Raw genomic sequence first — 24,397 nt, 5'->3', positions numbered from 1 at the left:
TGAATGCATGATTTTCAGAAGCACATTGGGTTAGCAGTGTACTACATAATAATTTAGAAAATCTGAACTGCTTGAAAAATCTGCAATTTTTTGTTTTACAAAACAAGGAGAGGGAGGAGAGTGTTCCAGTTATCTAGGCTCAGCTGCAGACTTGTTGATGATGTTGAGAAGGACACTTGGGGTCAGATCCTCAAAGACTATGAGAGCACCTGACTTGAAAAGGTAGAGTAGTAGTACCTACTGACATCTAAATCTGAAGCTTACTTTGTTTGCCTTAGTCTTAATGCTTCGAGATATTGTAGGGGTAACTGTTGAAATTTGTGATATATTCTGACACTGTGATTTTGAAGCCTGTTTCAGTAGACCATAGATCTTGAACACAATGCAAATAAGAACCGAACAGTGCCAGGAGAAACAAAGTGTAAACACTTGATGCATTTTTCTGAAGCTGTAATGAGAAAAAATAACTTGGTATAATGCTTTATCTGTGGTGGCATTGCTCTCCCCACAAGGACAAAAAGCTTTTTGAGAGTGGACTTGGACATTGAACAGATGTAACATAGTCTTAATTCTGAGCTAGCAGTTAGCTAACGATGAAGACACAAATTATAATTCTAAAAAGTGTGAGAGATGAGTCATTTCTGGATAGTTCACAGGCTTTGCCAAGTAATTAGTATTTCCCAGGGTTAGTGTTAGCTCCTAAGTTATTTTAATGCTTAATTTTTTTAAAATAGTAATTGTTACATTTTTAGGAGGTTAGTAAGGGAGATATTCTAGCTTAACAGATCTGAAATGGATGGGGAACTAAAAAGTGACAGATATTTAGAACTTTTAAATATTTTGGAGGTGCTGAATGTTGGTGCTGTGTGCTTAAAAAGAGGGATTTGGACCAGTAGAGTACAGGACAGCGGATAACCATGGATGCCGTTGATGGAAGGAGCGCAACTATCTTACCTGCATGTTGTCTGAAGGGAAGTATGCTAGGTTTTGGGAGATTTAAGTTCTGCTTTTTAAGCTAGTTATTTTTATGGGTTCACTTTTTGTTGCATTATGGAAATAGATGTTTTACACTACTTTATATACAGTTATATTTTAGTTTATAAAAACATTGCATCTAAACAATTTGTATAATTTTGTATTTGTAACAGTTTGAGTCTGGAGGTGCTCACAACATAATCCAAAGCATTTTGGAGTTGGTGGTGAAAGGTTGCAGCCATTTTCTGAGATGTTTTTGTATTTATTTTTTTACCCCACCTCCCATGGCATACCTCTGGCTCAGTGCTTCTGAGAGCTAAGTGCTGAAAACCTTGACTTTCATTTAGTTGTTTTCTGGATTGTTTTAGAGTGATGACACAAATCTGTTGATTACAGTGATTTCCGTAATATGCAAAAAGGATAGGTGTGAAGGATGACGCTTAGCTTTTTACAATTTTTGTTTTAGTAACAGATAGCTAACAGGTTATATGGACTCCCCTGGATTCAGTAGTGGTTCCGCAAAGCCCTGTGAGAGCTGTGCTAATATCTGACTGAATTAGACCTGTGTATAAAAACTTGGAATAGAAAACTGGCAACTGCAGTTCAGGTGGTACAGAATACGCTTCTTGGTAGGGAGAGTATTTGTCCTGCTTCTCCTTAGGGGATATCTAGTGAGCAAATAGCAAGTATGTTTGCTGCCTGTGGCTTCTCAAAGTTAGCTATGAGTTATTTTAGCTTGGATATCCCTGTAGTTGTAGTTAAACCTGGTTTATGGGTGAGCTAGTCTATAATGAAACTTTTTGCTGTAGCTAGATTGATTCCATAGCCCAAAGGACACTGAAAAGCACTGTAAGCTGATAAAGTGAGTTAGTAGAAGACTGCATTTTTTAAAATAGTGTATTGGTTTGACATGCTTTCCTGAGAATGACTTTACAGTAACGATATGCTTAGTCCCATTTATACATAAAGCAGGCATCTAAGGATTAAATCAAACCTATTTCAGATTGATATGTATGTGCTTTGGGGAACTGGGACATTCGATCATGATGGTGTAAAAATTGAAGCTCTAAGTAGGACTTATTAAAGTAATAAAAGTCCCTTTCATTTCTTATCCTTAAGAAAGTGTTTCTACTTATTAAGTGGAAATGGAACATAGCTTGTTCCCTCTATCTTGACTCTAACTGGTTTTGTTACCTGTCTGTACTGCTATCAAAACAAGGCACTTCGTCCCCCTTCTCTCTTTAAACTTGAACTGTTTTTGCTTTCTTTGGCCATCCCATTTTAGATTATGCTGCAGGAATGGGAAATAATACAATGTTTTTGTGTATTCAGATTGCATTAAAGCCAAAGAAGTACACTCATGGAATAGGGCGTACTTGAAAGACAAACTTTAATGCGAGGTTTGTGACTGATAACAGGTGGATTTGCAGAAGCTGATGCAAAGAATGAGACATGTGTTAATGCTGTGTGGTGTCTTGGTGCATGTCATGCCTTGGCAAGGGCTGGAGATCCGTGCAAGCTTCCTCCAAGCAGAGTTGTCTGCAAGTCAAGTAGTTACTGAAGTTTGTTTTCTTGTTGTGTTCTGACAATCTGTGCTGTAGATCACGTTGGTAATAGTCTCTTACCTGCACTGGAGAAAAGCGTAAACCAGTTTGACCAGCTTTTAGATACTCCTCTAAATGTTCAGGTAGTCCAAGGGCTTGGGGTTTTTTGGTCCACCCACCCTCCCAAAGGGACTTCTGGAAATGGATGAAAGGCAGCCTAGGATTTGAGGAGTGTTTTCACCAAAAGGTGTGCCATGAGAAATGAGTACAGATGGGAGTGGGATAGAAAGAAGGAAAAATGAGATGCATTTTGGCCCCTGTAGGGTAGGACTCCAAAATGTTAATTTCATTTTTAATATGACACAAAGAAAAATTGCCGGTTTAATTCTAGCCCTTTCACACAGAGAAAGAAAACACCATCTCCATTGCAAAACCAACCATGTAGTAACTTGCATTTGTATGTGCTTATTAATGCTATTTGAAGTATGTTAATGGCTTAATAAAAGCTACTCATGAATTTCATCTGGGCAATAATTTGAATTTGAGTGCTAGGTTAGCACACTTTAATTGTATACAATTTTCTAAACAATAAGGCATTTAGAATTTAATGCCGACAGGATTTGTGGGTATCAATGACCATGATTTGGTCTGTGTTCAGAGACAAATTTGACTCTTAAAGAACTCACGTGATGTTAAGCCTTAAACTATTCTCCTTCCTCCACAGAAGCTCAGCAGAAACTAGATAATTATTTTGCTTTGACCCGCTGTTTATGAAAGTTTTGTCTTTTTAACAGATACGTATCTAAAACTGGAAGATGTGACCCGTAAGTTTAATAAGCCTTGCATAATGGATGTAAAAATAGGTCAGAAAAGTTATGATCCGTATGCTTCAGCTGAGAAGATACAGCAGCAGGTCAGCAAGTACCCGCTGATGGAAGAGATTGGCTTTTTGGTACTTGGCATGAGGGTAAGAACTTGTTTTGTTTTCAAATTCAGCTTATGCTCTGGTCTGTTGTCCCACACCAGATACAGCGACTAGTTTTTCTAGCAAATGACAATCCTCTTGAGTTTTACGTAAATAAAGTGTTATCTGAATATATTGGTAGTACTGGTATCAACTGTTGTGTGAAATTTGTTCCAAAACACTGCTCTTGTTCACAACAAGTGTTTTAACTTGGCCGTGTCCCTTCTGGGAATCTACTTGCAACCTGGGTGCTGTATACATATACAAGAAAGGGGTTGGGACAGACTATAGGTATTTAAAACTGAATGTAGTTGCAATTAATTCTTCTCGCATAGCAGATATTTCAAATTATCAAAGTATTTTTTTGACTTTCGGGCTTATATCAGAGATTTACATACTGAACCAGTCTTTGTAATAATTTAATAATGAGCTGTATCCTCTCCAAATTTTTCATCTTCATTTTTTTAAAAATAAAAATAATTTTTATGTAATTTTCCTATTTAGGGAAGAGTAAGTTAGCTCTTAGAGGTGATGCATATAGCTATAAATAGCTGCTTATGTTCTGCGTTTAAAAAAGCTTTCCACCAGAAGAAAACATCTTTGATGCTTACGCGCTCGAGGAACATCTGTCAGTTGAAGGTTCGTTTGAGATGGATAAGGCTCTGCAGATGTCCGTACTAACTCTATGATGTTTCCTTAACTTAGGTGAGGAGAAAGATGAAGATTCAATATTTGTGTATTGGCTACTCTAAAACTTCAATGTAAAGAAAAGCTGTACAGAACACTTATGGATCAGTAACATAAATGTGTTGGTGTCAGTAATGAATTCCTGATGCAATGCATTTAAAGTACTTTTTTCTGCTATGATTGGCGTGGGAATAATTTTCTTTTTGATGTGAGATTTTTGTTTTTCCTTCTCGCATACCCAAAGCCAGGGCTTCTCAAGCTCTGCATCAACAAGCATAAATGGCTGAAGACTTTGATAAGCTTCCCCTTTGCCATTAGATAGCAACAGCACACAGATTGCACCATTGTTTGAAATAATTCTAGTATCTCTGTAATGTTTTGTACTTAATTGCCTGGGCGCTCAGCCTTAACTCTGTCTTGAGATAAGCTTTTACAGCTATAAATTATAGTGGTCATGAGTAGTAATTAGGTAAGCCTATGAGAAGGAACGTGGGAGTCGAGTCAAAAACCAGTCAAACAGTTTAGATCGAGAAGGAAGGCTGGAGATTATAGCTTTGGATTTGGTTTATGTGGTTACGTAACCTTTCTTACCTCATGTGTAAAACAATGTACTTCACATCCTTTGTTTCATGACAGTGCAAAAGGAATGAATGCTTGCTTCCATGGTATTTTTGTTTGTGACTATTGTTTCTAACACTGTCATTTATTGGTATCTTTATCCTGTTGTAGAAATTCTTTTGATTCCCTAATTCAAACTGTATGTATAATGATGGTTCCCCCCAAGCATTGCAGTTTCCCATCCGGTGTTTAACTAGATGAGATTTGTTTTGTGCCTTTGGTATGTTGGAAGTTATTTTCCAAAAAGAATTCAAAAGGTTCCTCCTCCCCTCACGCAACACTTAGCAAAGTCTAAATTCACAAGGCATTTTCTCTGCTCAGCTTGCTGCCTCTTGATTATGGGGTGCTCTCTGCCTGTCTGCTTGCTTTATTTTTGCAAGATTCTGGCTATAATGTAAAACACTCCCCTGTGCGGGCATTTACTGCCTGTAACAGCTAACGTGCTGGGTAAAGGTTGCTAGTGTTTGCAGGACAAAAGATGGTATAACACGATTCAGAAAGTAGAGGGGTTTGTTTTTAATCTCTCCGTTCAATGTTATTTTTAACATGGAGGTGGGCTTGCTTATTAAGTTTCTATTTTAGAAGAGCAAGGAAGAGAGGGCCAGGAAAAATAGAAAATGCAGTTATCTATGTTTTTTAAAGCACACATCATATAAGCTGTCATGAAGAGATAACAAGCAAAAATGTGTTATAGGTGGTGGGTTTTTACCCCAAAAGTTATTTGTGGTGGGTTTTTACCCCAAAAGCCACTGATACAGCTTTTTTTTTTAATGCACTGGTAAATAAGTGGTCATCTGTTTATATATAAAATGTGTATGGTTTGTCCTTAAAAGAAGTGAGTCTCCTGTCTGGCAGAGCTTTGATTTATGTACATAGTTCTGGCATTTGGCATGTGCTAAACTATATTCATCTTAATGCACTGAATAGACAGAATAAATACATGGAAACACATTTAGAAAACACAGGCATTTCGATAACATTGGTTGAAAAACCAATTTCATATTTAGTGGAGAGGTTCCTTTCTTTAACAGATGAGGACATAGATTTGTTACAAAAGTAGTGAGAGTTTAAATGTAAGTTGGAAAACTAAGGTGCGGTTCTAATAGCAAAAATACAAGTTGCAATATGGTTTCAGTAGTAGACATAAATATATAAGAAATATCTTTGCAGTGCATGCAGTATTAAAAATAGAGTATTTTGTATGCTGTTGTATACAAGCAGAATGAGTGGGTTGTGATCTTATTTCAGATTTGCAATCCATTCAGAATCCACAATTCCCAATTTCTGCAGGTTTTCTTTTTCTTCCAGAACATCTTGGTTGCAATATCACGTAGTCCATAATATTTCTGAAGCATGTTTTTAAAGCACAAACTGGTGATTACGTAACTTCACCAGTATAATCCATCATTTACTTTTATTGTTTGTGCCTACTAACTATTGCATGCAGTAATGCAGATAGCTCATCAAAGCTGTTTTTACAAGTGAATTTCCTAATCTACAGCACATGTTCCTGCAAGATATTTTAAAACTGACTGTAGCTGTGTCCATTTTATGAGTTCTTTATGAACCCTTTCTAGTATCATGGTAATTTTCATAAGCTCTGATGTGTTAATAACAAGACTTAGGAAGGGAGGAATAATAAAGCTTTTAAATCCTGCATCTAGTGTTCATATTCTTCCACAGTAAAAAATGACCAGAACTGGGTTTTTTACATTTATAAGTCTAATTCAAGCTTTGATGTTTAAGAAAACAGGAAGACAAAACAAAACAAAACCTAAAAAAACCTGCCATGAAACTACAAAAAAAAAAAAAAAAACAAAAAAAACCCCAAACAAACCGAAACAACACCAAACCCATAGCAAACCAAAGAAACCAACCAAAAGCTCTGAAACAAAAAACCCTCCAAACAAGCAAGTCCCTCAAAAAGTCTGGAAGTGGATGTCTGCAGTGGTTGAAATGAGCAGTAAACCAAGGCTCTGGCTGGTTTCTCTGTGCTGGCTTTGTTACCTCTGTGCACCTCTGCCTCCTCTGCTTTTCTCTCTTTCCACTTCCACTCCCTGGTTCTTGCAGTTGAGTTGGGCTCATCTGTTTCTCAGTCTGATGGTGCCGAATTCATGCTGCGGAACTAAATGCAGCAATTCCTCGGAGTCTGGTATCTGCTAGTGGATTGAAGGGTATGTTTCAGAAGTACTTAATTGGTAGAGTTCAGGAGATTGATCTGTTATCCTCTTGGGCGAGTTCTAGCAGATGGGTACCTGTACCCTGGCATTTTTTTCCAACAGTTTTTCCTTATGTGAAAGACTCGTCATGTATATGACAGCTGGTCCACTTGTATCCTTATGGCTGATAAGATTTCTTGTATGTTAGGAAAAAGCTGATGATGAATGAGATGAGAGATGGCCTCCCCTCCTCCCCAGTATATAAAAAGGAGGCAAAAGACATTTGTTCTAATGAGGTGTTCCATGGAAGTTCTGGGAGTCCAAATTTATGTTTTAAATCATGAACCATTTTAAAAATAGCTTAACTGCAGTGTCGTTGTCTTTTATTTAGGAGATTATTGGTCTGCTTTTTCACTGAATTAGTTTCAACATAATTTCATTCTACAACTTATTTATGTAAGGAACTCACTAAAACTTTATATTGATTGTCAGAGCATTTGGTGGTATACTTATTCATATAAAGCACTCTGTCAAATACCAGAAGAACAAAGAAGCAAAACAGATGAAATAATATATAAGTATAGTCTTAGAAACAGGGGAGCAGGGATGCATTCCTCCTGTGCTGAATTTTCAAGCCAGCAGCAAGCAGGGATGTGTGTACTTTCATCACTTGTGGTCTAGCAACAACATAAGGGTTTTGGTTTTATTTTTTTTAAAAAGGGGGGGGGGTAGATAAATGGATTTAGATAAATGGGCATGCTCTCCGCAGCAGTAATTGCTTTATAGTAATGCTATAACACTGTAGTATCAAATAAGAGAATGTATTTTTTAAAATTTCTCCCTCTGTTATTTTTTCTTCAAATCCCTGTTTTACTTTCTTTTGGAAAAAGAAAAAATAAGGCATGTTAAAACTCAGTGTTTAAGTCTTCCACTGTGGCAGGATCAGTCCCTGAGAGATCACAGGACTGCAGAGAAACCCGGGTTCTTTAGATGTGAAGGAAACCTCTATATTGACATAGGGACAATCGTGAGGTCCAGGCAAAAGGTACCCATTTGCAGGTGTGGGTCTCCACCTGGCGCTGGAGTTGCCCCCTGCAAAGGTGGTGGACTGATGCTGATGTTGGATGTCCTTGGGTTAGCTGGGGTGCTGCTTACCCCCACTTTTGACTTGGCTCCAGTTTTGGCAGCAGGCTGGGTACTGACCTTCAGATGCCGGTTAGGAGCACAGAGGTGCCTTGCTGTAAACAGAAAACACTGTGTAATATTTAAACACTCGCTCACTCTTACGTGTATGAGTGTAAAATAGGGGTGACTGTTAAGTATATTTATGGAAAAAATACGAAGGGTGGACAGCTCAGCCCTTTGCCCTTTGAAGTCTGGATGTCTCGGCATCAGAGCGTGTATCTCTAATCTCTGTGTCCTTGCTTAGAAGAGCAGGTCCCAGGCTGCCCTCGTGGGGCACGCTGGGGAGCAGGGACGGGCACCGGGAGCTCCGTGGGAAACTGCTTCCCAGGCACCAGCTAGCACATGGGAGTGTCAGCGGTGCACGAGTCCATATCATGCGTGCAGTCGAGTTAGCCTTCGCTCTGCAGGTACCCCTCTGTAGTACTGTATGAGCATGCTCAAAATATTTTTTTTCCCCAGTTTCAGTGATATGGATTGATTAATATTTTTTGCAGATGTGAAAGAGCTCTGCAAGTTATTTAATAGAGTTTATTTGTGCTAGCAGTATCTCCACCAAACAGGCTAGTCTTAATTGATATGTATTTAAATTATACTTTCTGGAAGTTAGGGAGTTGCCGCAGATAAGTATTTGAACAGTGTGGTTTTTTTCTGCCTCACCATGGAAGTCGGTACTGAATTACCGTAAATAACTTTACATAACATTTGATATTTGTTTTCCTCAGTCAAGTCTTCAGCTTAATGTCCTAAAGCTGCAGTTGCAGGGTTTCCAAACGATGTATCTCACTGTTGAGATCTTGTAAGGGTTGTGCTTTTTTAAAGACCACACTGGACCAACTTTTTATTCTAGCTGAAGGTTTCCTTCAGTTCAAGAACATCAGATGAACTAACTGTAATTGAAAAAAGGGTACAAAAATATGTGTGCATATGCAAGCAGCAATAACTTTAACACCTCGTGGAGAAGAGCTAAGTGCAGGTTGAGAAAGTCTGAAGATAATTTCCCTCAACAGTTAATCATCTGGATTTTTTGACATGCTGCCCATAGAGAGTCCCTACCACTACTAATTAAAAAACTGAACCTGTTAGCGTGCCAGATTCCAGTTGTGTTTATGCAGAAACCTCACCGAATGAGAGCTGCTTGTAGGCACAAGGAGGAGCCTCCGCATTGTCAGCCAAAACGACTCTGATCTCGTGTAGTAAGCGTGTATAAAAATCACTGATGAAGCAGTTTTCTTGAAGGCAATGTTTTGCAGATCATATAAGAAGTTTTCTTTGTCTTGCACTATACAGTGAAACTCCTTGTGAATACAGGGCAAACACGTAACGAGCTGCGACAGGTGGACAAGAAATGAGATTTTCCTGTCTAATAATTTCTTGGCCACTGTTAAGGTTATGGATTTGACTTATTTGACTTGTCATCATTTTGACAGAAATGGGCTAGTACAGACAGCTGCAACAACAGGGATACAGAAAAAGGTTGGTTCAAAGGCAAATACCCTTTTGGGAAGGGTTAGCAGTAGATTAGTAGCAGTGACAGCATGAACAAAAGCACAGTGAAGCAAGAGGTCTGTAGACTAGGAAGTTGACTTTAGTCTTCTGCTACTGCAGCACAGCCATCCCTGTGTTTCGGGGGGGAAGGTGAGGGTGAAGCAAGAACCGGGGAAAGATTATTTCTGTTTGAACTTGGTTTTCTGTTCCTCTGCTTTCAGTATGGGGCTTAATGTATTTGTGGTTGGGGTTTTCCAGGAATGTTTCAAATAGTCACTTCCTTGCAGTTGAGAAAAGGCTTGAAGCAGTATTAGGAGACAGCTCTTTGACTAACATGGAGAATACTTTCATGATTGCCTATATATGTCACCCTTTAATGCTATTGTCTGCAGCCAAGCCCATTGGTACACCCAAGGGTGTTCTGAGTCTTTGCTTGTTCACAAGATAGTTAAGTATATACATTACACTGTTGGTATGTGTGTGGGACTTGGTAGTTTGTCATCAACCATTTTGTATAGTTAAAAATGCACTGTTAATGCAAAACATGCACATCTGCCTGGGTATTTTTAAACTATATAGAAAGCCATTTGGGGGGAATGGTTTTGTGCAAATTATGAGAAGAGGTAGGGTGGCTTCACAGGAAACCCAGCTCAGAAGCACCGCGGGCTTATGTGCTGCTCCAGCGTTTCTTTGGAAAACAAAATGAGCTTGCAGATCTTAATCAGCATTTTTGAGCAAGTGCCCATGTCACAAAAACTGTTAGCTCCTACGGGGAAGAGATGAGGTTCTGGTAAACAAGATTATTCGTTCAGGCGTGTGCTGTGGTGCTCGTGTATGGAGGGAGCTGCCCCTAGACCAACTAAACAAGAACATCTAATATTCTTAAAATGAAGACACAGCTCGTGAAAACTTAGATGTAGTCATCAGACTCTTGATCTTCTTCCTAAGTAATATGGGGTTTTTTTATATTCTTGCTTTATTTAATTACCTTTGGCTTGTGGCTCTTTAAATTTAAAACATTTTTGAAACTTTTTGTGTTTTTGAAAGTAACTTTGGTACCTGAATTACTTACATAAGTAATCTTTGGGTTCATACGTTGTATGCTGTACCTCTTTTATGTGTTTTGGAAAAAAAAAAGTGGTGAAAAATGATTGTTTTCGTGAAACCAAAATCACATTTGTCAGATGCTGTTTTACAATAACTCACCTCTGCTATGCTCTTCTGCAATTTGTAGATATCAGGGCCCCAGTTTCTATAACTATTATAACAGTGGAAATAGGAGTCATAACAGTGGGAAGTGTCTCTGCTACCAACTGAGTTTAAACGTTCAGGCTTACAACTGTTATTTCTTTAGTATAACCAGAATTATTTACTGCCCCTTCAATTCATGGTTGATGACTTAAATCCATTTCCACACCCTATGATTTAAGTTCCTTGGAAACCCTGAGTTTAATTACTTCTTTTTGTCAAAATAAGAGCTATTTGGCTTTGCTTCCCAACTACTTTGCGAAGCAGGAGTTATGGACCTGTGTTTTCATATTGTGCTCGTCATGGTTTGGATGGGAGAGACAGGTTTTGGGGTGGGGGACTGCAGTGGAAGTGGAAACAATTCATTTTTTTTTTTTTTTTTTTTTTTTTTTTTTTTAAAACTATTGCTCAGGTACCACTCCTTTTTATGCGCTGATGTTTCACTGTCCTGGACTTCCTCTGTGGGCTACAGCAAGAAAAAGACCCCAAAGGAGGGATCAGGGGCAGGTGCCTCACCGGTGCACCCTGACTTGCTTTCTGTGGGATCCTCTTTTTATGGCGGGTGAAGGGAGGGCAGAGCGCTGCAGCCAGGATGGGTGCCGCAGGGTTGGGTGGTCTGAACAAGTGCCAAGCCCAAAGTTTCTGCCAGAGACAACTGCCTGCTTGGTAACACCATTATCTCTGCAAATAAGAGTTGTCTACACTCTCATAAACAAATTATACTTGGGCCCGGCTGGCTGGCACGTTTCTACTATGGAAATTATTTCAGTTAGAGAGAAAATGTGTCTCTATGTAAAACACTTTTGAATTAAGTTGTTAAGCTTGTACAATTCCTGATATGGACAAAGCTGTACCCGTATGAGTTGCCTCCCTTTCAGGCGAGAGCTGATGTATCACTATCAGTGCTGGAACCGAGCTTTCACTCGACTGCTGTCACTTATTTAGTATAACTTCATTTGTGCCAACAATTACAGTTTCAGATGGGTCTCATGGAGCTGGGCCTTCCTGGTGACATCATAGTATTTCTTACTGTTTTGCTGCTGTGCTTAATATTTTTATAGTTTTAAGAACTGCAAAATAATTGCATTGAATTTTTGAGCTTGTTATGTCTTGCTGACTTAATATTCGTAGTAACATGGGTAGGAGTATGACAGTTTCAAGTCTTAGCGTTGATTTGCAAGGCAGGTGCCGCATACAATGTTTTCCCGTAATGGACATGTTGCTTTTTGCCAACATAACGATGTCTTTCTGATGCAGGAAAGCTGTAGCTTAGACCCCAAGATGTGAAGGGGGAGGATTTTGCAGATCAGAGCACTAGAGGGCAGTGCTGACCTCTGCAAGTAACTTAAAGCTGTGCGAGCGGTAAATGGTACCAAAGATTTTGTAGCCTGTCTGTAAGGTGTCTCATAGCTCTGCAGAAATATTGTTGTTCGGAATAAGTACAGTTACCTCCTTGTTTCTTGCAGGTTTACCATGTCTCTTCTGACAGCTATGAGACGCAAAACCAGCACTATGGAAGGAGCTTGACAAAGGAAACGGTAAAGGACGGTAAGGGAATTCGTGTGTCAGAATTTGGTGCTCTTGGATATTTTTCATTTATTCACTTACTTATAGAACTGTATGGAAAAAGTAGTCTGTGTGTTCCCATTTTAAAAGTCCCTTTTTCTCCTCTTGCCAGATGGATCTTTAGCAGTTTCCCGTATCATTTGAACTACCTGTCGATCCTAAATTAAGTTTGCAGTTGGCTTTAACAGCGGTGCAGTCTATAGGAATTTCCTCATCGCGTGCCTTTTACTACTAATAAGGGGGTGATAGTGGTAGAATTCAATTTCTTTGCAGCTTTGAGATGCTAACGAAATAGAAAACTTTTAGAAGTATTAAATGTTTTTAGAATATATGTAATTTTTATCTCTAGTTGTCTTCTGTGACTATATCCTGTCTTCTGTATTAGAAAGCTACTGTAAATGCATCTTTCAGTTAGTGACCTTCTCGGTTGAAGTCAATCCGTATGTTGCTCTACATTAACAATAAATAAAAATGCTACCATCGTACATCTGTCTGGTGGTGATAACTATTTCAAACTAGCTATTAATAGATGTCTGTTCATCTGTCCCCCACCGAGAAACAGGAGGACACATGCACAAACACACCCCTCTCCAGAGCTGGCACTAACTTGTCAGCTCTGTCACTCATGATGAAGAGCTGCTTGAGCTTCTTTATCCCTGGAGAATTTAATGGGTCCCTGCCCAAAACTGTCCAGATGCTTGCTAAAATGACATGGGGAGCAGGAATCACGTTCATCTACTGTTTGATTGATACATTGATTAGTTAATTTTATTTACAATCCAAGCCCAATCTGTAGTATTTTACAGCCGGCCTTATACAGGTGAGGTGACTGAAGGTATCTGAGTTCCTCGGTTCACTTCTGATTTAGTTAATAATTGCCTGAAAGGAAACTGCGTAAATGCTGTCCGTTTCTTCAAATCAAGAACTGTTCTCATCCTGAAAGAAATGAAAAATATTTGATTTCTTTTTAGAGGTGAAAATAATCCCAAAATGTGTCTATTTCTTGCAGGCATATCAAAGTTTTTCCACAATGGGTACTGCTTGAGAAAAGATGCAATAGCTGCCAGCATTCAGAAGATTGAAAAAATTTTGGAGTGGTTTGAGGGCCAGGCGCAACTCAACTTTTATGCAAGCTCATTACTGTTTGTTTATGAAGGTTCATGTCAGGCAACAACTGTGAGGTTGAGTGATGTCACCCTGGCAGAGAAGAGAGGAGTGCCCAAAGGACTGTTATCAGGTGGAGACATACTGGAGTATAATAATAATATTCATGTAATAAATTCTACAGAGAATGGAAAAATTGAGGCCTCTGTAAGTAAAGGCTTGTCCAAATTTTATGCACTTCACAAAAAGGCATACTCTAAGAGGCATCACAGTCAACTCTCACTAAAAGTTGAAAACTTGGAGCAAGACAACGTGTGGAAAAGCAGCACTTGCATTACACAGGAGCATCTGAATGGAAACGTTATACCCCAACTGGAAAAAGTTTTCTGTCACATGCCAGCAGAGATCAAGGAAAGCGCAAACGTAGAAGTCCGAATGATAGATTTTGCTCATGTGTTTCCCAGCAACACAAAGGATGAGGGCTACATTTATGGTCTGAAGAATTTAATCACAGTACTTCAAAATATTTTGGATAACTAAATTCTTTGCTATGGTTTTTACTGGGGGCCAATGATAAAGAAGAGCAACAACATGAAGAATTTCTGCACTTGTAATGCTGTATAACTGGGTTTGTATTGTTCTATATTTTATTTGTCTTTGTACTTTTGGTAGAAGGGTTTAACTTTTTATAATCTCACTCAGGAAAATAATTGATAGTTAATTAGGGAGTGTGAAAGGATGAAGATACTTGAGATTACACAGGATAGGTAAATTAGTAGGATGAAATATATGTGGTTGGCTTAAATCCAAGAAGTACAACTGTACAATAAGCGAGGGTTACGTTAGTTCCTGTAATGACTTTAGCCTAGATAACATTTGCCCACTTAGCCTTGACACTGAGCCGTATCTCCGTTAACAGGTTTTTAGAAAAAGGACTGAAAACTATGAAGTGCAGGATTGATGTCCTCAGTACTGCCCTCTTGTGTTTACCGTATTTAAATAACTGGAGTTAACCCTACTTTGAGAGAAATCCCGTTTTGAGTCAGTAGTCGAACCTGGAAGCCAGTGTATCAAAAAGTGCTTTTCAATGTCATGGCACGATATTGCTGTTATTTCAACACTGGTGTGGGCACTTCCCCTCTTAGTGGTTGTCCGTAGCCGATGTTCACCACAGACAAGCTACAACGTAATTTGTGTTGAGGTGCTAAGAAAATGCTGGAGTAAAATGTTGTAACAGGCTTAAACTGCACAACTGCTAGAGAAACTGTTTGTTCCTAAGGAAGAGTAAAAGAATGCAAATGCGAGATGTTCCAGGAACTAATTTGGTTTAGGAGATTAAGTTAGTCTGTTAATGGAGTGTCTGATGTTGTGACTAAGGGAAATGCCTCACTCCTTTGTTCTCATGGCCCTTCTCCAAAAACATTGCTTTTAAAAGCAAACTAATTGAATGGGGAAACAAAGCATTTTGTGTAAGCATACAGAGATTTCCTCTAGCTGTTTGCCGCTTGTATTTTTGCAACAAGCGTTTCACATTTCCACTGCTGGGGAGCACCGACTGGAAACGACGAGCAATAGAGGTGAAGGACCCTTTACTGCGAAGATCCAGTTCAGCCCTGGAGCAACCAGACGTACCTCCGTTTGTCGCAATGGAGTTTGGCTCTCTCACCATGGGCTAAAGCCGGCTTTTTTTTTTTTTTAATGACACACAGGCAAGCTGTGTAATTTGAAAGTTGTCCCAATTCCTTCTTTAACACAGGAAAAATTAAAGCTTTCATATGGAGTATTTGAGATCAGGATGATGTATCCAAAGCATTTTTGGTGTGTCTCTTCTGTGTGCTGTGTATGTGGCTGTCCTACCATGCATATATAGTCAGCTATACAAAAAGTCGGGACGGAGGAGTCTTGCCATCCTTAGAGCAAGATTTTAATGCTTTAAGCAAGTCCCAGCAGTAAAACCTTTTTAGAATGGATTTGGTCATTGGAAATACACATCTTTTACATATGGACTTAATGTGACACTGTGGCCTTGCTGCTCTCTCTGTATGATGTTCTGCACTATGCACTCATTTGTGTACACATCTTTGCAAGTTCTTGATTTGACATGTGTTTTCTATATCAAAAAGAGATAAATACTTTTTCAAACAAATATGCTGTTTTAAATAAAGCTGAAATTTTAGCTCTTTTCGAAGCTGGGTTAATTGGAAGAAACAGGGTATTATGTGTAGAACTACATTGTTTAAACTTTAGAGCTAATATTGGCCAACACATTCAAGAATGAAACCAATCTGTTAGAAACATAATGTTTTTTGAAGCATGGGAAAAGACACTTGTAGGAGGGGCAGTATCATTTTGTTGAAAATTTTATGCAAATTATGGTGAAGGCCAAGGGGAAAATATCAGGAAGTATTTTTCTTCTACCTGGTATTTCCATTGCATCATATAGTTAATATATTCCCAACTCTCTGTGAACTAATTTAAGCCATATTCCAGGAAGAGTTTATGGTTTTGTTTGCTTTGATGCTGGTTTCTCTGTTATGATTTTGTTGTTCTATCCTATAAATAGTCAACACTAGAGTAGTCTAGGCTGGTAGTGGCCTTGTATGATAAATTCACCATGTTTTATAGAAAATACGGAGGGAAACATTCATAATCTGAATTTTTGTCCTCTGTAATTCATCTCTTCTGGGTTTTAATCCATTTTGTGCCGGAGAAATCAGACATCTGCCTCAAAGAAGTCAATTATTGGAAAATTATCTGTATGCTCTGAGTATAAGCGCGTTCTCCTGTCTCTGCTTTAAGATATACGTCTTCAGTGTTTGAGTGCTCTTTAAGTATTGATTGTTGTGTTGACTATGGCAGTGTTTGTAATGCATCTGGAATATTGTTAAACTGTCAGAATATTTTGAATAAAAAAAAATAAAATAATTTTATCATGGTTTTTTACCAGTAGTTATTATGGATGTATTTCTGTTAATTTAAAATGTACCTTGAGAGATAACAGTATTTTTAATTGGAAGTTGTGTAAATAAAGCTTGCTGTAGAGGTGTTTTGGCATAGTACCAGCTGTGAATTTAGGCCTGCAAAGGCATTATATTCACATTGTTCTTGCACATTTTAGATTTGGTGTTTGTAGTGTCTTGTATCTGATCAGATTGTTTTCAGTTATAGTTGGAGATGTATTTGCAGAAATCATAAAACAGATTACAGAATTAATTAGAAAATGAAGAGGGAGACACTGGTCACTAAATGTATGCATTGCCACCGATCTCCCTCCCTCCCAGTGATGCCTCTTTTGTTCTCTGTACGAAGCGTACAGGACAAGTGACAGTTACGTGGAAATCTTTACGGAAATGGTAACAAGGCTTATAGATATTTCTGTCCCATAAAACTGAAAGCAGGTCCCTTCCCCAGACTGGTGTGGTATATTGAGTGCTGTTGTTGTTGATGAAACCCGTCTGTTTTGATTTTAAGCAATAAGAGTTTGATTTAGCAGAATCGATTGTCAAAAGGGAAGACTCATGGAAGCGTTGTTGTTCATGGACTCTTTGAGAATATACTTTTCTGAAGACTTTCTACCTAGGTGATTGTAAGAATTGTGTATAGGCTTACCTAATGAGAGTTTGAATTGTATAAAGTTTTATAAAAAAGCATTTACATAGATGGTATTTTTGGATATGGGTGGAATTTGTTGCATAAATTACATTGGCAATTATTATACCATTATGAGATATTTAAAATATTTTAATCAAATCATTTTATGAACTAAACTGGAGACTTTACGTATAGTTTTGATTCACATGAAACTTGTACTGTCTTCCATTTTTTTTTCTGCTGTAATGCATAGTCACACCGTTCTTGTCCATAACCCTACAGTTTCATGGAGAACTTTTAAAGTACTCGGTAGATTAGGAAATCACTAATTCCCTTTAGTTTGATTAACAGAGTGCATACGTTCTTGAAATACTTATATGCACATGGTATTTTAAGTAATGTTAGTGTGTTATATACATCTAGAGCCCCAGTAAAACTTCCTTACCTGTGGAGAGCTCCTGCTGATGAGAGTCTGGATTACGCAGTATTTGAAATGGGCCTTTTCACCTGTAACAGCAGCAGCGGCAAAGGGAAGGCATCACCTGTGCTGGCCATGTCAGGCGGGGGTGTTTACAGCCCGAACTTAAAATCGTCGTAATTGTTTTCTCACTTCATGATGTGAAGTACTATCAAGTATAGGAAGACAGGGGAAGGATAGAGACTCGCATCCACATCTGCTGTTTAAAGTTATGCTTAGTTGTTCATCCTGCCTCCTAATTGTTCTTTTTTTTTTTTCTCCAAGTAAGTTTCCTCCTGAGTGCCTTCTTCGGCCCTTGCCACTGATAACCTTCTGTAGCATCATCATGGAATGATTTAAAGTGAAATTTTTATTTCCTATAAAACTTACGCCCCATAACTGCTCTTAAAGTGCAGGTATTGAAAACCACCATCAAAATGCCTCAAATACTGTGGGAAATGCAATTTCCCTTTTGCAGTCTTTCCCATGAAAGAGTAGGAGTGGAACGTTAGTGGAGAGCATGCTTTGATGGGAGACTGGATTGTAGGTTTTATGAAACTTCTTTATCTGTGTGTTGAAGAGAACATTTTGGGGGCAAGGTGAGTGACGGCCAAACTGTATGAAGTTTTCCTTTTCTTACTGCAATTAATATTGAGGTTTGGGTTTAAGAAGGTAGTGTAGCGGGAAGCAGTGAAAGTTCATAAGGAGCCCTGAGTAGGACATCTGGTCAGTTCTGCAGTGCAGGTAATGGCTACAGATAAGATCCAAAGGCTGCAAGTCTTCAAGTATCTCGCAGGGAGAATATGCCATGCATATTCATCGAGTTACAACAGACCATTGTAGGATGTTACCTGTGAGGTACTTTCCTCTCCATAGCCACAGGCCAAATACTGCCCGTTTTCCAGGTTCACAGCAATCTATAAATGACAGCTGCAGAGAAGGTTGTCATCCAAAGGACAAATGTAACTGAGCAGTGCTTGAAGGGGAAGAAAATGAGAAAAGCTAAGGATTGTACAGCAAAAAACACACTTCAAGTAGCATCTTTTACTATAGTCTTGTTTAGTGGAGATGGGCCCCCTGTATTTGGAGTTTAATTTGTTTGTTATATGACATTTGGCAGCAAATAGTCAAAACAAAGGTACTCTAAAACCACCTTAGTTTGAGTCACATACATTGGTTCAAACAGCTATTTTATTTTTTTAAAAAAAGAGACCTATGAAGTAACTTTCAAATATGATGTGTGTTGCACCTGACTATAAATGAAACTAGAGTGCACAAAGGCACTTTAATACTCTGGGAACTGTACTGGAAGATAAATGAAAGCATGTGAAATTGTACCTGATGTTGTGTTGTTAATTGTTTTTAAAATCTAAAAGTCTAATTATGCTTGATGGATGAATGTATCTAGTCTAGTCTGGTCTCAGTTTCTTTGATTCAAGTGTCTAAAGCCGTCACTCAATTTCTTTTAATTTGTATGTGTTTGTAATTTCATTTGCTGTTTTTTGCCATTATTGGACTGCAGGGGGTATTGTTAGTATTACCTGTGTTTATTTTATAGAACATTGTATTATGTTATCTACCAACTTTTGTAACTTAATTATAAGTTATATTTAGGATAATTCTAATAGCTGTCTATTTGGCAAATTATTAAAATTTTCTGCAAGTGACTTGCAAGTATAATTGGTTTCTTTTTAATACAGGAAGATCGCTGAGAAAAATATTTCTTGACTATACCTGCACTGATTAATCCCTCTGTCTTTCTCCTCTTTTCTATGCGCTCTATAATGTGCATTTACCTTGGATTTACTAGTTTTGCATTACCACCATATTTTTGTCATGGCACCCATTGCCATTGTTTGTTGGGAATACCTGCCTTAGTATACAAGAGTCACCTCTATAAAATGGAAAAAAAAAAAAATCAAAATCCACACACAAAAAATACCCAAACCAGAACTTGTTTTTTGAACAAAAGTCCATGCTTGGCTGTGTTGCATGTGAATTGTTGGTCAGTGTTGTATTCGATTTCCGTAGCAGTCCACCAGTCTTTTTCCTAAAACCTTCTTCCCTGCTAGGAAGTGCTTCTCTGAGTGGAAGGAGGATTGGGAAAGCAAAGCCATCCCCCTAATTGAGACACAGAAGGGGAAAAAAAAAAAAAAAAAAAAAAAAAAAAAAAAAAAAAAAAAAAAAAAAAAAAAAAAAAAAAAAAAAAAAAAAAAAAAAAAAAAAAAAAGGATTTTTCATAAATTCGGAACAGTTCAGGTGTTGACAAGCAACTAGGAAATGGCTATTTTACTCCAGAAGAATCAAACCTGAAGGTTACCTTTAATGTTTGATTGAAAGCTGTGCAAATCACAGCTTAAGGGTGTTAAAGCTGACTTGATTTTTCTCCTTGTCCTTTCAGAAGAAGGTGAGTAGTTGGGCAGTAAAAGGGAGGCAGAGATGAAAATGTGGAAAAGCTACACTTTTCCTTTGTGCTCTGGGTTGTAAAGCAGGATCCCGTGAGTTGTCCTCAAAGAGGACATAATCTGAGCTGTGTATGACAGAATTTACTGCCTATGTTAAGGTAAGCAACAGAGTTATTGCTTTGCAGATGCGAAAACAAATTAATCAATTAATGGGCATCGTGGTTGTAATTGTATTGGAACAGTTGGTGCCAATTAATGGTAGTTTCCAGCTAAGGGATACTTGCGGACAATGCCTGCAGTTATTTTGGACTATAGTGCATAGCAGTCTTATTTTACACCATACCTTCGAGTAAATTAACTAAATTGTTCATGCAGGACATCTGTATCTGAAATTCCATAATCCTTTAAACTCATCCTGGAAAACACTTAACAGGTCCACAAGAGGCTGTGTATGTTGTTGATTACAAGCCCTTTCGCATCCACGATCAGGTCTGTCATTCTGAAAGCCTGCAGGAACAGCCTTCCAGTTTCATTGTAAATCTACTTGGTTTTGGTGTTTGTGGTTTTTTGTTTGTGTTGTCTTGCCTGTATACGAAAAGCTTTCTAAATGTGTTCAGTAGTCTTAGTGTTGTCCTGTGGGTCTGTGCAGCCTTCCTTCCCATGCTCCAGAATTGAAGAAATTATTAAAAATGGGGTGAGGCTACAACTGTGGCAAGAAGCATAGTTTTGTGAGGATCTAGTTTTATTGGGTTTTAAATTTTAAAAAATCTGCATTGAAGAATCCTCTAAAGAAAACCCCATTTCCTTGTTGTTTTAGAGTGAAGGAGGAACCATGCTCCTTCCTTGCCTGCTCAAATCACTTGTCAGCGGGGTATCGCCCAGTGGGGGGTCACCCCCTCTCTCTGCTGTCTCCTTCCTTGTGCCGACATGAGGGTTTGAACGGCTGCACAGTGAAATGTGTCGGGGAGCTGACGTGGCTGAAAACTGACTCAGACAAAGAAAAATAGATGTGGTGAGGTGCAGAGAGAAGCTGGGAAACTGCACAGAGGCCCCCTGCCCCCTGCAAGGAAATCCCATCCAGGGTGGACGTGGAGTTTAAGCTGTTTGGATACAGCCCTGTATGAAGAGCGAATCTACTACTCTTTTATCATAAAGACCTACTTGTGGATCTTTGCTAGCACAGCTACTGGGTTTATTTTTTTTCCCCTCTCTGTTGCACAAAGCGTGACTAACGGCTAACGGATGCTGAACGTTACAGTCCTGCTCTCGCCTCACCCTGGGCGATCTGTTCCTGCGCCCTCTCCAGCTCAGCCGAGGCTTTCTGCAGCGAGTGGGTTTCACTAAAAACCAATCTGACACATAAATTACTAATTTTCTGCTGTCTTGACTTCCTCGATTTGGCTTACTTTGGGAGAGACAAGTGCCTCTTCTGGGCACAATGGAAGCAGTGAAAGATTGTGGCTGTGGAAGGGGAATGGGATTGCTAGAGAGCCATTAAGGCGGCTTACCTTTAATATCAGACATTTCTCTTCAACTCCTGTTGCTGCTTTGCTATCTTTGCTTGTACTTTTTGTCCTTGCCATCCCCAAATGTAGACTTCCACTAAATGTAACTTATTTTAGTTTGTGGATTAGGTCGTCACAAGATTTGATGATAAAGGTAATCTAGAATAGAAACTGTAAAATACCTGCAGTCAGTACACTCTGGTGTACTGTACTTTTCCTCTGGTCGTGTCTATGCTTACTTTGACCCTCAGCAGAGCAAATAAATCAACCTATGTATTGTGCAGCACATCTGTAGGGCAACCTGTAGCCTGCTACACTGTATGTCCCCACCGCTGGCAGTAAAGAATCGGCGTCAGCACACATGTCGGTTGATGAAGCGTAAGGGGAAATTGAGTGCAGCCCATTTTCCCACAGCTATCTAAGTTTTGCAATGTGGCTAGCAATAAAAACTTGATTTTGTTAGCAAATTCAGTGTATATAAATTGGGCAAGCAGATGGGAAGCTATCAAATAGATGCTGTGCCAAAGTACCAATTTTGCAAAACTACTTTTTAAAAGAAAAGCCAGAAACAAACCAGGAACAGCTACGTAGAAAATACTGACTTCTTGGACTTTTGGTCAACATAAACCTTTCGTTCTCAAATACCATGAGTCTGAAACTGGCGTAGTGCCTCTTCTAGGATGTACCCTCAGCCTTCTCCAATACCTGTTCACGTAAGTTTATGGGTAGGAGAGGTAACACCAGAAAAACATCATGTTCAGTAGCAATCAAAAACCATTGGGAATTTGTATTGGATCTCTATTCAATCCAAGCAGAAAACAGTGTTATGCTACTATGTAAGTCCATAAAAGCAATGGTCCTCCTATAGCTTGAATAGTCTGTGCAATTTTCGAAATATTGATGGAGAAGCGGAGTGGATGGACCCTCATGCAGAATCACACAGCCTTTCGTTAGGTCTTACCCTGCTTAAAGTGACTGTGGTCTCACTTAGCATCAGGGACGATGCATCTCCCGGGACCCCGCTCAGGTCGCCCAGGGCATTTCTCCTCTCCAGCTCTGGCGGTCAGAGCATCTTCCTCCTTTCTCCTCTGCTTATGCCACACTGAGCTCAGGGACTCCCTGTCCTCTTTCCAGGTTTTATTCCAAGTTCTTTACTGTTTCTTTTTTTTTTGCTAGAATCCATCTGGGGGAAAAAAAAGCACCTGTAAAGTGCCATGTGATGCTCTGCATCATAGGCAGCTGGGTTGGTTATCAGAGTCCTCTTCCAGCAGTACACTGCTCTCCTTAGCATGTAGCAAAAGTCCAGAATAACCCATTAAACTCCAGTTCTTGCCACAGGTTTAAGTAATAATTATTAATACTGTGTTGTGCAACCTTCTTCATGAAGTAAAATAATGTTCTTGTGCATAGACAGCATAGCCTCAGCCTGCCTGCTTTCTTCTCTTTTAAATCTGGTTTTTACTAAACTTGAGTATTAAACCCATAGATTTAAAATGAACTAAGAGACATATCATAAATGCTTTTATCAGGTAAACTGTTTCTGTAGTCTGAAGGAGGAAAATGGAAGCAATAAAATGGGAAAAAGAGCAATCCAGGCATCAAAGCAACAGTTATGATCTGTCTGGGTCAACAGATGTATTTTCATGAGTTTGCAATTATCATTGCAAATTAGAAAAGTGTACTGCATTATAAAGAGACTTGAGAGCTGGGCAGTTTGCACAAGCGCTTCTCTTTGCTTTGTGCTGTTAAACAAATTAAACCAAAATCATGGGCCATACACATCCTTCTCATTAAATTACAGTTATCCTTAAAGCTAATCAAAATGCATGTAACTGGATTTTTTGGTCTAATTAAAGCCCAGCAGCTCACACAGGTTTGTGGGAGGTGCTTCTGAAACAACCTGAAGGTTGTCGGTAGCCTAGATTGAGCGCTCTGAAATCTTGCATTTGACATAAGTAATTTTAGTGCTAATGGCAGTTCCTAAGTTTGACCTAAGTTTAGCGTTTGCTTACTCATCGCTGAGAGTCATAACTGCGAAGCCTTTATTCATGTTAGACCTTCGTGCAGCCACTGAAGGAGAGGTATCCTTGGGGAATGTAAAACATGCTCTTTTCTAGGACTGGCAACTTTTTGTTCAGTGGCCTCTTTCAAATTAATTGTACAGAGGGAAATTCGATTGTATAAAAGGAAAAAAGTGGAAGAAGGCGGCAAGTCTCCAGTGCTACCCTTCCCCTGCATCCCTCCTCAGTCAGGGCTTTTACAGAATGCAGCCCACTGACTGTAACCACATGTTGGCATTTAATCAGCTTGAATTGATTTCTTCTTCTTCCCCTGCCTGGCAGCTTTTTGGGTCCATTTTCAACATTGGTACCCCAACATTTGGAGCAAGAAGGCTCCAGGTCTCTCCCCTGCCATGGTGGTGCCTTGGAGGGGGCTGATAACCAGCCAGGCTCTGTCACAGCTCAGCTTTCACATCTGCTTGGGGCAAGACGAGAAGCACTAGTGTTTTAACACTATTAAATCTCTGTCCGGCTAAGTAAAATGATGAATCACTTGATCTGTAAAAGCCAGTGTGCCTCTAGGAGAATAGTAAAGACACAGAAGTCCTGAGTACGCCCTTAATTTATGCTTCTTTATTGACCCTTTTTCATTTTCAAAGCTTCCATCTCACCTGGTACTTGCCAATACAAAAGCCACTGTGCTGTGTGTCGGAGCAGTCCAGTCGGCAGGGCAGCTGACGTGGGAAGTCTGAGAAGTGAATCAGAGGATCTTTATAATGCAAAACTTTTTTGCCAGCAGGAAAGGAAGGTGCCACTTTTAGTCCTCAATTACGTTAGCTTTGTCTAAATGAAAGTAGCTCCCAGGGTATAGAAATCAAGACAGAATGGACAATCAATTAAAGAA

The 24,397-nt window shown here is 39.1% G+C and overlaps 1 protein-coding gene across 1 annotated transcript in view; it reads left to right on the top strand.

Annotated features, from left to right (window-relative positions):
- Nucleotides 1–19,255, top strand: part of IPMK (inositol polyphosphate multikinase) — a 41,551-nt gene extending 22,296 nt beyond the window's left edge. The window contains exons 4-6 of the mRNA XM_009275104.2: nt 3,314–3,486; nt 12,332–12,413; nt 13,441–19,255. Of these exons, the coding sequence (XP_009273379.1) occupies nt 3,314–3,486; nt 12,332–12,413; nt 13,441–14,075 (890 nt within the window). The 3' untranslated portion in view covers nt 14,076–19,255. The remainder of the gene's footprint in view (nt 1–3,313; nt 3,487–12,331; nt 12,414–13,440) is intronic.
- Nucleotides 19,256–24,397: the final 5,142 nt, after the last annotated feature.

The sequence above is a fragment of the Aptenodytes forsteri genome, unplaced genomic scaffold (assembly GCF_000699145.1).
Source record: "Aptenodytes forsteri isolate BGI_AS27 unplaced genomic scaffold, ASM69914v1 Scaffold320, whole genome shotgun sequence".
NCBI classification, from domain to species: Eukaryota; Metazoa; Chordata; class Aves; order Sphenisciformes; family Spheniscidae; genus Aptenodytes; species Aptenodytes forsteri.
The sequence above is the reverse complement of the archived record's forward strand: the minus strand, read 5'-3'. Positions and strand labels throughout refer to the sequence as shown.